The sequence below is a fragment of the Sinohyriopsis cumingii genome, chromosome 11, assembly GCF_028554795.1.
Source record: "Sinohyriopsis cumingii isolate HCF-2022 chromosome 11, ASM2855479v2, whole genome shotgun sequence".
NCBI lineage: Eukaryota > Metazoa > Mollusca > Bivalvia > Unionida > Unionidae > Sinohyriopsis > Sinohyriopsis cumingii.
The window spans coordinates 2,852,791-2,866,789 of NC_142971.1; the positions used below are offsets into that span (position 1 = coordinate 2,852,791).

Below are 13,999 nucleotides of genomic sequence, written 5' to 3' on the forward strand. Positions count from 1 at the left end.
GCGCACAGGCACTAGCGAATCTATATAGACCACGTGACGTCACAGACTGTTCTCTTCGGATTGGATGCGAGCTGACTGAATTTTGTAACGCGTGTTTGGATTGGTCAATGAACTCAATCCGTTTCAATCCTTCCTCTACCTATAAATAAGCGCAGTTCACTGCATGGATTTATCTGTTCTCGTCGCCTCAGCATGTGGACTGACATTGAATCTTCCACCCTTGTGTCAACAATGATGATCAGGACGGACATACCGATGTATGTCCGATCCGAATGGACAGTTGTCCATAGGACCGCCAGCAACCTATGGATACGTAGGATTTACGTGGAGAGGCAAGGATGCCTCAAAAGAGTCCTGATTTACGGTCCTACAGTGAGATGAAGCCTAAGGACAAGAAGAAGTCACAGATGTCTTCATGTTAAGGGCATATATAAACCAAAAGGCCCTTTTCAGGGCCACCCACATTTCTCGAAAAGAGATAGACTTTCAATTGCCTACCCCTTTTTTTAATATTTTTTTAATTTAAAAAAATAGAGACCCCTCCCTGTTTAAATTTTTTGCCTGTTCCCTTTCCATAGACCCCTCAGGTCGGGACCATATTAAAATAGGGTCCCGACCCCATTGTCCCTATACAGTCCCACGATTTTTCTCCATGTTAAATTTCCCTTGTCCCTAGAATGGATATTTTTTTCTTCCATGTTAAATTCCCCTTGACGCTGGAGTGGCCCATGAGTTTTCCCCATGTTCAATTTCCCTTGACGCTAGAGTGGCCCATGAGTTTTCCCCATGTTAAATTTCCCTTGACGCTAGAGTGGCCCAAGGGGTTCTGTAATGCTAATTCCCCTTGACGTTAGGGTGGCCCACTTCACTACTCACATTAATATGTTTAGAATATCGTTAGATTTTCAGATTTTAACAGAGTTTTGGCCACTGTAGCCGTAACTATCTCCCTCTAGGTCTCAGACACTCGCAAAAGCCTCAGAACTGACATATGATGGTAATCTAAATCAGGACCCGAAAAGCATTTGCCTCCACTACGACAGGATTATGAATTAATAAGTTCATAAAATGTAGAGAAATGGCACCGCCTTCTTTTGTGACTTCATTGCGAGAGAGAAAATCATTTATATACATAACAATACAGCCTTAACGAACCACAAACTTCATTCTACCAGAGTTACTTTAAATGGTAATTTGATATTGCCACCTAAGAGGGGAAAACGTGATCCAGAATTGCTATCCTTTAATTAAATTTTTAAAGTTAGCAAAGAAAAGAATCCGAGTGAGTATGAAAGATCTGACATGGTCACACATTGATTCAACAGTTTACAGATGTCACAAATAAATGTAATTGGCGAGCAATAAATCATTCCGATCTCGTCATTTTTTTAATCTGAGTTAATTGATCTACTGATAAATTTCTTGTGATTATATATAAATTATTTTAACATAAGAATTTTAAATGATGTTTGATCACACGTTTTTATAAGAAAAATTCTATTTTCTTCGTCTTAACGGTTTCGAGTTTTGACCGTAACTCACAGAAGTCTCTAAATTGTCTCATTGTAATACCGTTCAATCCGCGTTTAAAGCCCGGACATTTTTTTTCTTTCATTTGGAGGATGCAAAATGTCAATATTTACTATCTGATGCAATTTCGACAAATAAGGAATACATATTTATATTTAACGTATCAGTTATTTTCAATCGTAATATTTGTTCGTATCCGGGATTCACTGATTTCAGGTCCTAAGTTAGCCTCGGACAGTTTGCCAGATTGACGACTCTAAACTATGTTTTTTCCACAAATTGTTTTGATGCATGTAACCATTTTAATGGCGAGTATGTGTTCACTGTTAAAAATACAACTCGCGAGATTACTTTGACATGTGTATTTGAAAATGGAAGGCATTTAACCCTAACGATTAACCACCAGAAGGATTTAGTTCCAAGCGTAATTGATGTTCTGAAAATTTAGCACTCATCGGCTGTGCTTATTATCTGTTGTTGACATAATATTTACAAAAGATCGACACATCCTTACTGCTTGGCAAACAATACAGTATTCTCAAATGATCTAAACAGTATTGTCAAACAGTATCATGCATGTCGCTGATTTCAAGGCGACTAAATTATAATTGTTAAGTAAATAGATAATATAAGTGCTCATAAATTCTTCAGTTGTGAGCAGAAATGCACTTGAGCTCTCTCTCTCTCTCTCTCTCTCTCTCTCTCTCTCTCTCGTACACAAATGTAGCTGTTTCGAAACCTTTTTGTATCTATCCATTGATCTGTTCATATACATGAACATGTCTATTGTTGCTGTTTAAGTGTATCTGCATTCTTTCTATTTCTAATCTACATAACTATCTACATGTTTTATTTGCATATATTTACATATCTTCATTTTGATAACCTTAATTATCCGCATATGATTTTAGTGTGCCAACAAAGAAAAAAGATATCAACAGTTTAAATGTGATTTCCTTAAAATACACCATCGTATATTTTATCTTATTGTTTTAATTAAAAATACATTTCACTATTTTTACGTTTTCTTGAGCGCAAATATTTTCAACTTATATTTAACTACTATAACCCTAGTACCATTTACAATTTTAACTTTGGACAAAATCTAACCATCGTGATCGGTGCTCGGCCTTGATGTTTACCTTACCTTACTTTCCCAGCATTTCTAAGAACACCTATCGTCCTTTGATTTGCGTTTCGGATTCTCAACGGAACTCGCACATTACCCTCTAACTGCTTACATATTCTTGTGGCCATCTCGCGAACATTTAGCGTTCTTATGGGTATCTACAGATAGGTTCGCAGTTTGTTTTCGTGATTTTTGTTGTTGTAGTACCGTTCTTCCTGCAGTTATATTTCCAAGGTATTGGTTGATTTTAATAGGTATTTTCTTTGCAAACTATCTTGTAAAAATATAAGTCATTTTTGAGATTATTTTAAAAAGGAGATAAAATGAAGTACTTCAAGAGCGGAGGGGGGGGGGGCAAAAAGCGTGCCCCCCCCCCCCCCCCCCGTTAAACTGATGCAAGTTTTCGTTATAGTTAGATGTTACAATGCATACCATGTACATGTTTAAAAGAAAAACGTTTCTGGTGGCCTCGCCTCCTGGATCTGGTGGCCTCGCCTCCTGGACTCCGCTAGTAACTTGTAATTGAGTAACCGAATCACAAGAGATTATATCACTTTTGTACTTTTTTGTTTTTGTTTTGTAAAAGCATGATGTAACTTGGTATTTTGATCTTCATATTGTGACCGTTTTGGCGGCCTAATGGTTAGAGCGTCCGTCTCCTGTACTAGAGGTCGCGGATTCGAACTCCGGCCGAGTTATAGCAAAGACTTATGGTACAAACAGCTGCCTCGCTAGGCGCTCAGTATTAAGAGGTTAGTGTTAGGACTGGTCGGCCTGGAATCAGGATAATGTGACTGGATGGAACATCATGCTCTATGTCTGCGGCATGATACCCCAGTGCTAGACGTCATTTATACTGCCACACTGCAGACGTCGTAGCGATATGACTGACATTTAAAAAAAATATCTACGTAAGCATACAATATTTCTAAACCAATCGTTATAAGTACGTGACTGCTCGATATTTTATGGTCAATATGAAGTATGTGTGTGTGTGTGTGTGTGTGTGTGTGTGTGTTTGTGTGTGTGTGTGTGTGTGTGTAAGACAAGATGGTGATACACAAACAGATGAGTCGTTTAGTAAATTTTTAATTTTGATTTTGTAATGGTCTTAGTGTTTTTCAAATCTTACAGCTGAGTCTTCATCATTCATTATGTCTATCAAGTCCTTTACATAGTATTAAAACTAAAATTGGAACAGGTTTACTTTCCCCGCCTTGAATTGCTACAAACCTATTCCAGACAAAGAGCCACTGAATGAGGGAGAGAGGTGATTTCTTTTGATTAAGGACGAGTTTAATTTTAAGAGAAGCAGGGTTAAATCAAGTTGTGTTCCTATTAGGAAGGATCATGGATAAATCAGGATACTACCCTTCCAGAATCTTTTGCTTTGAGTTTGTAAGGATATTATGAAATGTGTCATAGAGAAACTAGATAGTGATCCTATGTCATAAAAACCAGTCAGTTATTAAATAATGGCATGCATAAAAAAGTGCAACTCATATTTTATTTCGTTATAACGAAATATATTTGCGAGTAAACGAAATATTAATCGTTATTTCGAAATATTATTTAATTTTTTTAAATGCTATTTTTAACCACATTATTTACTATTTCGTTGTTTTTTTCGAAATATTATTTCGTTATTTCGAAAGATCATTTCGTTTTTTAGAAATACTATTTCGTTATTTCGAAATATTTCTTTATTAAAAAAAACTATTTCGTTGTTTCGGAACGTTATTTCATTATTTCTAAATACTATTTCGTTATTCCGAAACTATATTTCGCTTAAACGATGTAGTATTTAGAAATAACGAAATAGTATAATTTTTTTGTAACTAGATGGTAATTCGAGTATTATTTCGTTATTACGAAATATTGTTTCAAATAACGAAATACAAGTTCGAAATGATGAAATGCTAGCTAGAAACAGCGAAATACTGTTTCGAAATAACTAAACTCAATTACGAAACAAACGAAATACTATTTCGAATTAACGCAATGCTATTTCTCAGCATGTTTTTTTTTTTTTTTAATGTTTTCTAATTTCATGGTGTTTGTTTTTGTAATCATATCATTAAATGTTTTTTTTTATCTTATAGTTGTTGTCAAATGTTGTAAAGCGCTTAGAGCTTCTAAACATTAGGCGCTATACAAAGTCCTCATTATTATTATTATTATTATTATTATTATTTCGAAATAACGAAATAGCATTTTGAAATAACGAAATGGCATTTTGAAATAACGAAATAATATTTCGTTTAATCCAGATTGATTTCGTTATTACGAAATAAAAAAATATCCCCTTGTCAAAGGGGCTCAATACGAAATGAGTCATCGTCGCTAGCCAAGGTTCCGATAACCCGATCTATCTGTAGAATAGGGTTATCGGAACCTTGGCTGCCGAAGATGGAAATGAGTGAATACCCAATTTTCGAAAGTATACTGGTCAAAATATTAGGATGCAAACCAGTCTATCGACTTTGCATTTGAATACCTTCTCCTATTATCGTTGTAATAATTGTCCAACCGGTTTCGCCATATTGGTAGTGTTAATTGAAAGTGGAGCCAATGATAGCCGTTTTGTGATTAATATTTCTAAGATGGAAGGTTTGATTCCTGTTATAAATAAACTCCAAGATGTTTTCAACACCGTAGGTTCAGAATGCATACAGTTACCGCAGATTGTCGTGATTGGAAGTCAGGTAAAATTACAAGGATATCTATAGTTTCATTTCGTCCCTGGCCTGGGTCGTCTTCTGGAATTTCGACCGTGAAGTAACGATATTTTCATATTTAAGTTCTCTTTAATAATGGAACTTATTTTCAAACTAAGTACACGCTCGTTGATGCGTTCATGCTGAGATACTCGAGTACACTGTATAGGAATTCTTGATTCAAACTGCACAGTTTCGTGTGACATTGAAGTGTCCCCACACCCCTTTGAAATCACAGACACTCGATTCTGTCAGTAAAACGGGTAAAACTCATGCAGAAGTCTTCCTTTTCTCCACTTTAACACAAGGTAACTAGCTCTCTTGGTTAGAAATAAGACCTACACGCTAATCGTCTTATACTAGCTTAATCCTACAAGACATCGACCCTGATATTTATGTTTTGGGGGTCTATGTCTTACTGCCTAAATAACGACGCTGTGCAGCGTGTTTCAGTGTCGACTAACATGATACATTGAAATGAGAAATCAGATTTTCAGGAATATCTTGCACACTTGACAGCCCATATTACCGCTTTTCTGCAAATTAAAGTCGTGGTGTTTTGTTAGTCCTACAATGTTAGACCATGACCCTGATATTTATGTTTTGAGTGTCGATGTCTTACTGCTCAAATAATGGCACTGTGTAGTGTCTTTGATGTTGAGTAATATCAGCATGATAAGTCAGACTTATAGGAATGTGTCACAAACTTGGCAGCTCATATATGTGCTTTTCTACGAATTAAAGTTATGTTTTAGTCAGACTTTACTTACACTGATGTCTTTCTCCTAATAAATTCTAATTCCCACACAAGCAAATGGACATAGTTTCAAATTCCATTTGTTTACATTTCAGTTGGCATTCCCGGCTTCCATCAGTTTCCAATCAACTGAAATGTAGGCCAATGAAACTTGAAATGGGTCCATTTTATTGTGTGAGAATTTGAATTTATTAGGAAAAAGACATCAAATTAAGTAAAGTCTGATAAAACATTATGACTTTAATTTGTAGGAAAGAGTCATCATTGACTGCCAAGTGTATGAGATATTCCTGAAAATTTGACTTAAATTACAATGTTAGCTGACATTAAAACATGCGACACAGTGCCTTTATTTATGCAGTAAGACCTTGACATCCAAATCATAAATATAAGGATTGAGGTCTTACATTGTAGGACTAAGTTTTATTCAGTCTTTACTTACACTGATGTTGTATATTAAATTCCAGTTTTCACACAAGCAAACTGAAGTGTTTTCAAGTTCTGTTGACCTACATTTCAGTTTATACAGTGGAAGCCAGGAATGTAAAAATCACTAAAAATGATAAGTGTCTTGAACCAAACAATACTATCTAAACACTTTCTTCTGTATGAATATATTTGTATTCATTTCATTAAAGAAACATACTTGTGAAGTTAATCTAATTTTGGCATTCTCAGCTTCCATCAAATTCCAGCCAGTGGAACTTGAAAATATATTCATTACATTTGATTTACTCTATGACATTGCATTTATTATTAATAGGAAATAATGAAAGGTTAGTTCATTTATTATTAATAGGAAATCATGAAAGGTTAGTTTTCTATATACCATATCGTTACCTATATAAATGTATTATTCTGTCCAACGAGTCAGCACTGTCACTTTTTATGTTGTCTCATTTGTGTGAAATCTGAAACTGCTTGATTTGGGTTACACTATTTTAGTTCCAGTCCCTCCTCTGTTACACTAACTAATTTAGTGGCAGCCTCATATTCAAGCTTGGCCAGAGATAATTCTGAGAGGAAAAGCCTCTCACAGCATTTACGTGATTTGGGTTCATTTTATGTCAAATTGATGCAGAAAACTGAATATCAGCAATTCAATTAACAAAGAGTTAATCTTTCTGTAAACCAAGAACAGGGGCCTAGAGTGGCAGAGTGGTCTAAAGCGTTCACCGTTACTGATCACTGCCATCTCACCTCTGTCTGCATGGGTTCGAGTCTCAGGTTTGGCCTATGTGGGAAAGCTTGCCAGTAGCTTCTATTGGGTCGGTGGTTCTTTCCAGAGTGTCCCCGGGTTCTTCCTCCACCATTAATACTGGTTGCCATGTATAGCCTATGCTGAAAAATGGCGTTAAACCCCACAACAACAACTCCAAGAACAAACAGCACTTATTTTACATTATTTTTCTTTCATTTCCTGATCTCTGTTATTTACCTCATCAGTACTGTTCAGAAGTTACAGCTTAGACATCACTCATATCCCAGTCACGGTAGTTGATGGACATTTTATTAAAAAATCTTTGCAAAGACAGCTGACTCATGACCACTTAAATGATAATTGAAGGTAATCCTTAGCAAAGTAATATATATCATATATGTTAATTGATGCTGAATGGTTTTATTACTTTTGCTGAGTTCTAGTGCAATTAATTTAATTTTATGACTGAAACATAACTCCTTGGACATTATTAAATCAAAGACAAATTTACAACTCACTAAGCCAAGAGTGATGAAAGACAAAAATAGAGACTGATAAAAACAAAGATGTCAGTAAAAATAGTTTATCTTTGTTTTGATCTATATGAAGCAACATAACAGTTCCTTATAATCTGCTGTCATGCAGTCAGGTTCCTCACTGCTGAGAAATTGTGTAGGGTCTTAATAGATGTCTATTTAAATGACTGTGTGTGCCATAATTGGGGGCAATTGACCAATCATTGTTTGAAAAGGTGTCCATGAACTGTCTGAACCTTTTTTGTAGTATATTTTTACTAGAGCTCAAAAAGCAGAAGGAACCCTATCAAAAATATCCTGCTGTATCATGAAGACCTGACAGTCGAAACATGCAACCAGGCAGCTGATCGCTACATCAGGGGCTCAGTCCCTCAGGTGAAAAGAAGTACCTGAATAACTCCACTGTTATGAACCTAGATAAATCACTATCACATGGAAAACCCATGTGCAGGGTTTGTTGAATTTCCACCCAGTTATTTATGGTAAGACAGGTACACACATGATCAGAAGGACATACAATGTACTGACAGTGGTATACCCCATGCTACATCATGGGAACAATGAAAAGCAGGTCAGAGGATTTATGACAGAAAGACACTGTATCTCTATATGGCTACCTATTGGCCTTAGGATCTAAGTCCAAAATAAATAAATATGGTGCCCTTAATTAGCACTACATTCAAGTTCTGGATGCCAAATTATTTTTGGACTCTTGAAAATTTGAACAGCTGAGTCCTCGGTATGTAATTTGTTTATTGGCGAAATTCTGTTTGATTTTTTCTCTGTTCCTATTAAGGGGGTATCAGTCATATAGTATACAAGCTATCAAACAAAATTCATTCAAGTGATGTCAGTTTGATTAGGGGAAGCCACATAGTTGAGTATTATAGGGTACAAAAGTTTCAGATAATAACATCTGACACATAGTAGTTTCCCAACCAATTTTTATAATGTTCACCCAGGCTGTGGCTCAAGCTGACTGCCCTTTACATAGAACATATTGCTTATTTTACACCAAGGCAATAGTTTATCAAAACTACAGAATGGAGACAAAGTCAGGGTTCATTAACAGTATAAATTTTTGATTTTACAGCAGTGTATCCCTTAGGGGTGCAAGACTGAGAGTCAAAAATCACTTTGGTGTCAAAACTGGGGGTCAGACTGAGTTAAAAACAAACTTTGGTATCAAAACTGGGGGTCAAATTAAAAATGTGGGGGTCTTTGAAGTGCAAATGAGGGTAAAGGGAAACACAGTTTTACAGTTATGACAAATACAGACACCAAGTCAGATGGGTTTGAATCTTTATCAGTATCATATGTGTGAACTATGTAAAATTTGTTTCTAAAATTACCATATCTGACCATTTAAAATCCTTTAAACTTAAACTACCATATCCACCCATGTCTCTTGTCTTAATGATAATCAATATTTACACAATAAATTGGAGGGAAATGTAAATCATTAATGTGATGGCAACATGGAGACTTTAGAAGACAAGGAGATTAAGACATCTGTTGGTGCCTACTGATCATTTTGATCCAAAGACTAATTACACATGTTTTTCCAGCTTTCTTTGATATGCATTTATTAGCAGTTTTAATCCATCATATTAGAACTCCTTATGTGATGTTTGGTACACTTGCATGTTTTGGTAGATCGTAATTTAGACAGATAGTGCCAAAAATTTAATTTAGGTTGGAGATTTTTTTATAAATCGGCTGTTTTTGGCATTGTGCATACATACATCTTCATTTTCCAGTGTTTATTTTATGTGTATTATTCCAATGGCAACTTTACATAAATTTTTGGGTGCCAGGTGCATGGTAGTAGGAGAGAACAATTCTCTTGAGACATAGTTGAGAGAAATTAGTAGAGGCATCTAGTTTTGATACAGAAAACAGAATGTCAGAGAGATAGAGATTTGTGTAATAAATCCTGGAAAATGACATTCCTATGGACTGAAAAACAAGTAAATAATGAAACGTTATTAGCTATATATACGCTAAATTAGCAATTTTCAACATAATTTGATCAAGACAAAGATCCTTTGGACTTTTTAAATTAAGAAACTGTAATGATGGAGTAAGGTCCAGAACTTAAGGCTTTAGATCCAAATCCTGATGCGGAGAAATTTGTAAAAGTTTGTTAAAGAAAATAGCAAATGTTTTATGGTATGTTCCTTAATGATAAAAAGTAAATGGAATATGGTCATTTTTCTTCTTCCAGTGTTTTGGAAAATTGATTGATTTGAATCATCACAAACAATTACAGTTATCAACTGCTTTTTCTATCATTTATTATTATATTATTTCACAGTGAAATATTATTTATTATGATATTATTTCACAGTATGGTGACATATTTTTTTGTGACATTTACATTCAGCTGTCATGTGAAACAACTCTGTGATGACGAATGAAATAATAGATAGGGAAATATTTTTTAATATTTTCAGAGTTCAGGCAAGAGTTCTGTACTGGAAAGCTTGGTTGGACGAGATTTTTTGCCTCGTGGAACAGGCATTGTGACAAGACGGCCATTGGTACTTCAGCTAATTTATGTCAGCAAGGATGACACTGAATACAGAATGCAAGATGGAGGAGGTATGCCGAAATTGTCACCTCATTTTGCTGTAAGGCCTGGTGAGCACCCATTGTGCACCCATCATCAACTGATTTGTTTTTACTTCTTGTCAGAAACCTTGACCAGCATAACCAAACTCTTCAAGAGCATCCTGGAATGAAGGTTTTAAGGGCGTATACCAGGGGTCAGTAACTTATGGCATTGCCACAAGGTCGCACATCAAGAGATTTTGTGTGGCATGTGAAGGGCAGCCAAAAATCTCGATTTTAAGAGGGCTACTCTCTTACTAGTGGCACACGCTCATTCATTTTGTAATTAATCAGGAAAAAGGATAGTGCGCTATGTAAATTAGGTTGCCAACCCCTGGTGTATCCAAATCATGTTTTTATACCATAAATTATACCCCTGATTACTGAAATAGAAAAGACCCTAACTGACTTCTTTACACTAAAATAAAATATTTTACAGAAAATGTCAGAATTTGACAGAAGGCTTACCAAGTATAGAAGAATGTTTAATGACTTCTTCACTGCCACCCTCACAAGATTTTGTCCAAATTTGACAGAAAATGCTTCAAAATTGGTACAAATTATGAGTTTCACCATCTTATGTGGCCATTTTGTTTACCAACAATCGAGGATTTAATTGTTGCCCAGAACAACTTATTTCAAGATCCAATGAAATTTTTTCCACATGTAATAAAGAAGACTCGCACACGCACAACTTTTTTGCTTTTTATTCCTAGGGATCAACAAAGTTACTTAATAAATCAATGTCATATTTGCAATGTGGTAAAACAAATATTTGCTTTTTTGCACATTTTTGAACCTTTAAGAAATGAGTTACAAAGTATTTTATATTGTTTCAGTGTACACCGACACATGCACACATGGTATAAAATAGCTGCAGTTTCCACTCACTGCCTTAAATCAGTAATTAGTTATGGCTGAGAGAAACAAGAAAAAGCATATGGTATTCAAACGTTGTTATTATTGAAAATGAATGACAGAATAAGAAATAATACTATAGATGAAAATTAGATTTGAAACTTCGTTCATGTGACAGTTTTATAAAACAAATTAAATCCTTGTGTCTTATTTTAACCATGTATGCCTAATCCCATTGACTGTAAACTACTAAAACACATTTACTTATGAAACAAGCTTCTGTATTTACCATATATGTTGGGACACCGTATTTGTTGGGACACCATAATTATTTTTAAAGTAATTTTTGTGTGCACTGTATGTTCTGGGACACATTGCTTTTTCGAGTCTTAAGTTGTGGGACACCTTTTAAATCATTCAAAAATTACATGTAAATTGCACTCTTAATGAAAACTTTATTTAAAAATACTTTTAAAAAGAAAATGCTGTGAGTGTTGTTTGTTTACACATTTCTTCCTAGATGCAAATTTGCTAAGAACAAGAGCTCATGTAAGAATGAATTGTTTGTGTATCTGAGAACAAGTTCAACTTTTTCTGTTCTAATTTATGCTTCAACAAAGTTTTTTTTAATTAATTAAATGCCAAGGTTTATTTGCCATTCGTGCTTGTTACACGACCTATTTTGGAAAAATAACTGTTAATGAGCACAGTATAAACTATTCACTGTAATTATGTAAAAGTATATTCACAGAGAGAGATGTACCGGTAGATAGTGACGGTACAGAGTGATTGATAAACATACTAATTCCGAAGCCGAACCTATTTTATTTACACAGCAGTGATATCTGACATAATCCAAGTACTGCTGAACAAACTTGAGTGCCGCTAATATATTTAATTTAAATCCTTCAATCTGTCCACATTCTTGATTGCCTACTCAACCTCCTCAGGATCAAATCCATCAAATTCATCCTCCTCACTGTCACTGCCATCATATTCAGTATCTCTTATGATATTGCCCTCACATCCATTCAAGTTACTGTTAATACCACAAACTTTTAAATGACTTTTGGATCAGATCTTGCTTGACCCGAAGCCATTCGACTGCTTTCACAATCCAGTCCACAACTGTTTGTTTATCTGCACTCTTAATACGAGACTTGTTGTCATTTTCCTTGGAAAGGCCTCTGCTGCTTTATGAAAAATATTTGTCCAGCTTTTCCTCGTGCCGGTTTATTTACACTGATGTATAGTGGCTGTAGCTTGGAGGTGCATCCTGCCAGAATAACTGCAGGCACCATGTTATTCCTTCTCAAAGCCTGTTTTACAGCATCTGTAAATGTGCCTGTAATGAATCCATCACTAAAAGAGATCGTTCCTTTACGATATACTTCAGGTATATCTCTTTAATCCACTGCAGCATCACCTCCTCATCAACCCAACCCTTCTCCTGCACACTACTACATTCCATCCTTTTGGTGCCTGAATATCTTTTAGCTCCCTCACGCCATGAACAATTTTCATTGGCGGCAACACATCTCCTGCTGCGGAAAGTGCAAGTACTAAGGTTAGATGCTTTTTATCGGCACCAGTCATGTGAATTCTCACACTTTTAACACCTTTCTTTTCAACAGTTTGCCCGAAATTATATCAAAGTATATAGGAGTTTCATCCATATTACACCACTCCCTCGATAACTCGCGCACATCGGGGTCCAGAAACATCGACTGCACTATAAGTGAGGCGCGAGTTATCGAGGGACCTATAAATTAAGCCCAAAACCAATAAAGTGATTGACGACATAAAGGAAAAATAAGGGGGGGGTAGGCAGCTTACACTGTTGAATACTCACTTTATAATCGTGCGGAGATTAACTGTAAATAAATATCTCTTCATAACGGTGTACTTTATTATTTCCTCATAGGGCAACATTAATTTCAGGATAAATTACAGTATATTGAGGCGATCATCGAAAATATTATTCCACGTGGTTTCTGTTCGCTTAACATGTGTACCACTTCACACATTGTGTACTACGTCACTAATTTTTATGTTGAATTGGATACATTCTAGTTTTATTGTTTGATCCAAATTAGACGTTTTTTTATATACAAAAGATCGACTCTTTTCGAGAAACAGTGTCGATCGAATGATAGATAGATAGATAGATTTGAATGCGATAGAAATAAAATGGAAAACAAAAAAACAAGGGTTAATCAGTACTAACATATTTAATTGGTCTACAAATTTAAAACAACGTAAATTAGAACAAGTTAATGCTTGCCGTTTGTGCCACACTTGACAAATATCAATTCACTTTTTGAAAAAATCAGTTAATTTTTTTTGTGTTACTCCTTGGTTTCTCTGCTGCCGAGCAAAATCCCTCAGATTTCTCCACTGCATGAGCTTTTCGTAGTCAACATTTTGGGTCTCCAGCCACCTTATGGCAATATCAAAATATTTGATTGCTTCCTGTGCAGACGGGTGGGGGTGCAACATCTGTGTCTGCATCACTTTCAACGCTTGTGTTACTCCAGTTAGAATCGTCTTCTGCTGCAAATTTGTTCATTATAGAATTAATTATTGTTTCATCTGACATGTATTTGGCTGTGGGGCAATCATTGTCAGCACAAATCCACTCCTCCATATCATCAACAG

The 13,999-nt window shown here is 35.5% G+C and overlaps 1 protein-coding gene across 3 annotated transcripts in view; it reads left to right on the plus strand.

Moving 5' to 3' along the window:
- Positions 1–5,184: 5,184 nt before the first annotated feature.
- LOC149787531 (dynamin-1-like protein) overlaps positions 5,185–13,999 on the plus strand; it is a 93,074-nt gene continuing 84,259 nt past the window's right edge. For 2 of the 3 annotated variants that reach the window (XR_016424067.1, XM_089973659.1), the window contains exons 1-2: positions 5,185–5,364; positions 10,327–10,513. Coding sequence is in view for 2 of the 3 variants with exons in the window: in XM_089973659.1 (XP_089829785.1) it covers positions 5,263–5,364; positions 10,327–10,513 (289 nt within the window). In the remaining variant the exon portion in view is untranslated. The remainder of the gene's footprint in view (positions 5,365–10,326; positions 10,514–13,999) is intronic. The other variant, XM_089973660.1, reaches the window with a different exon arrangement.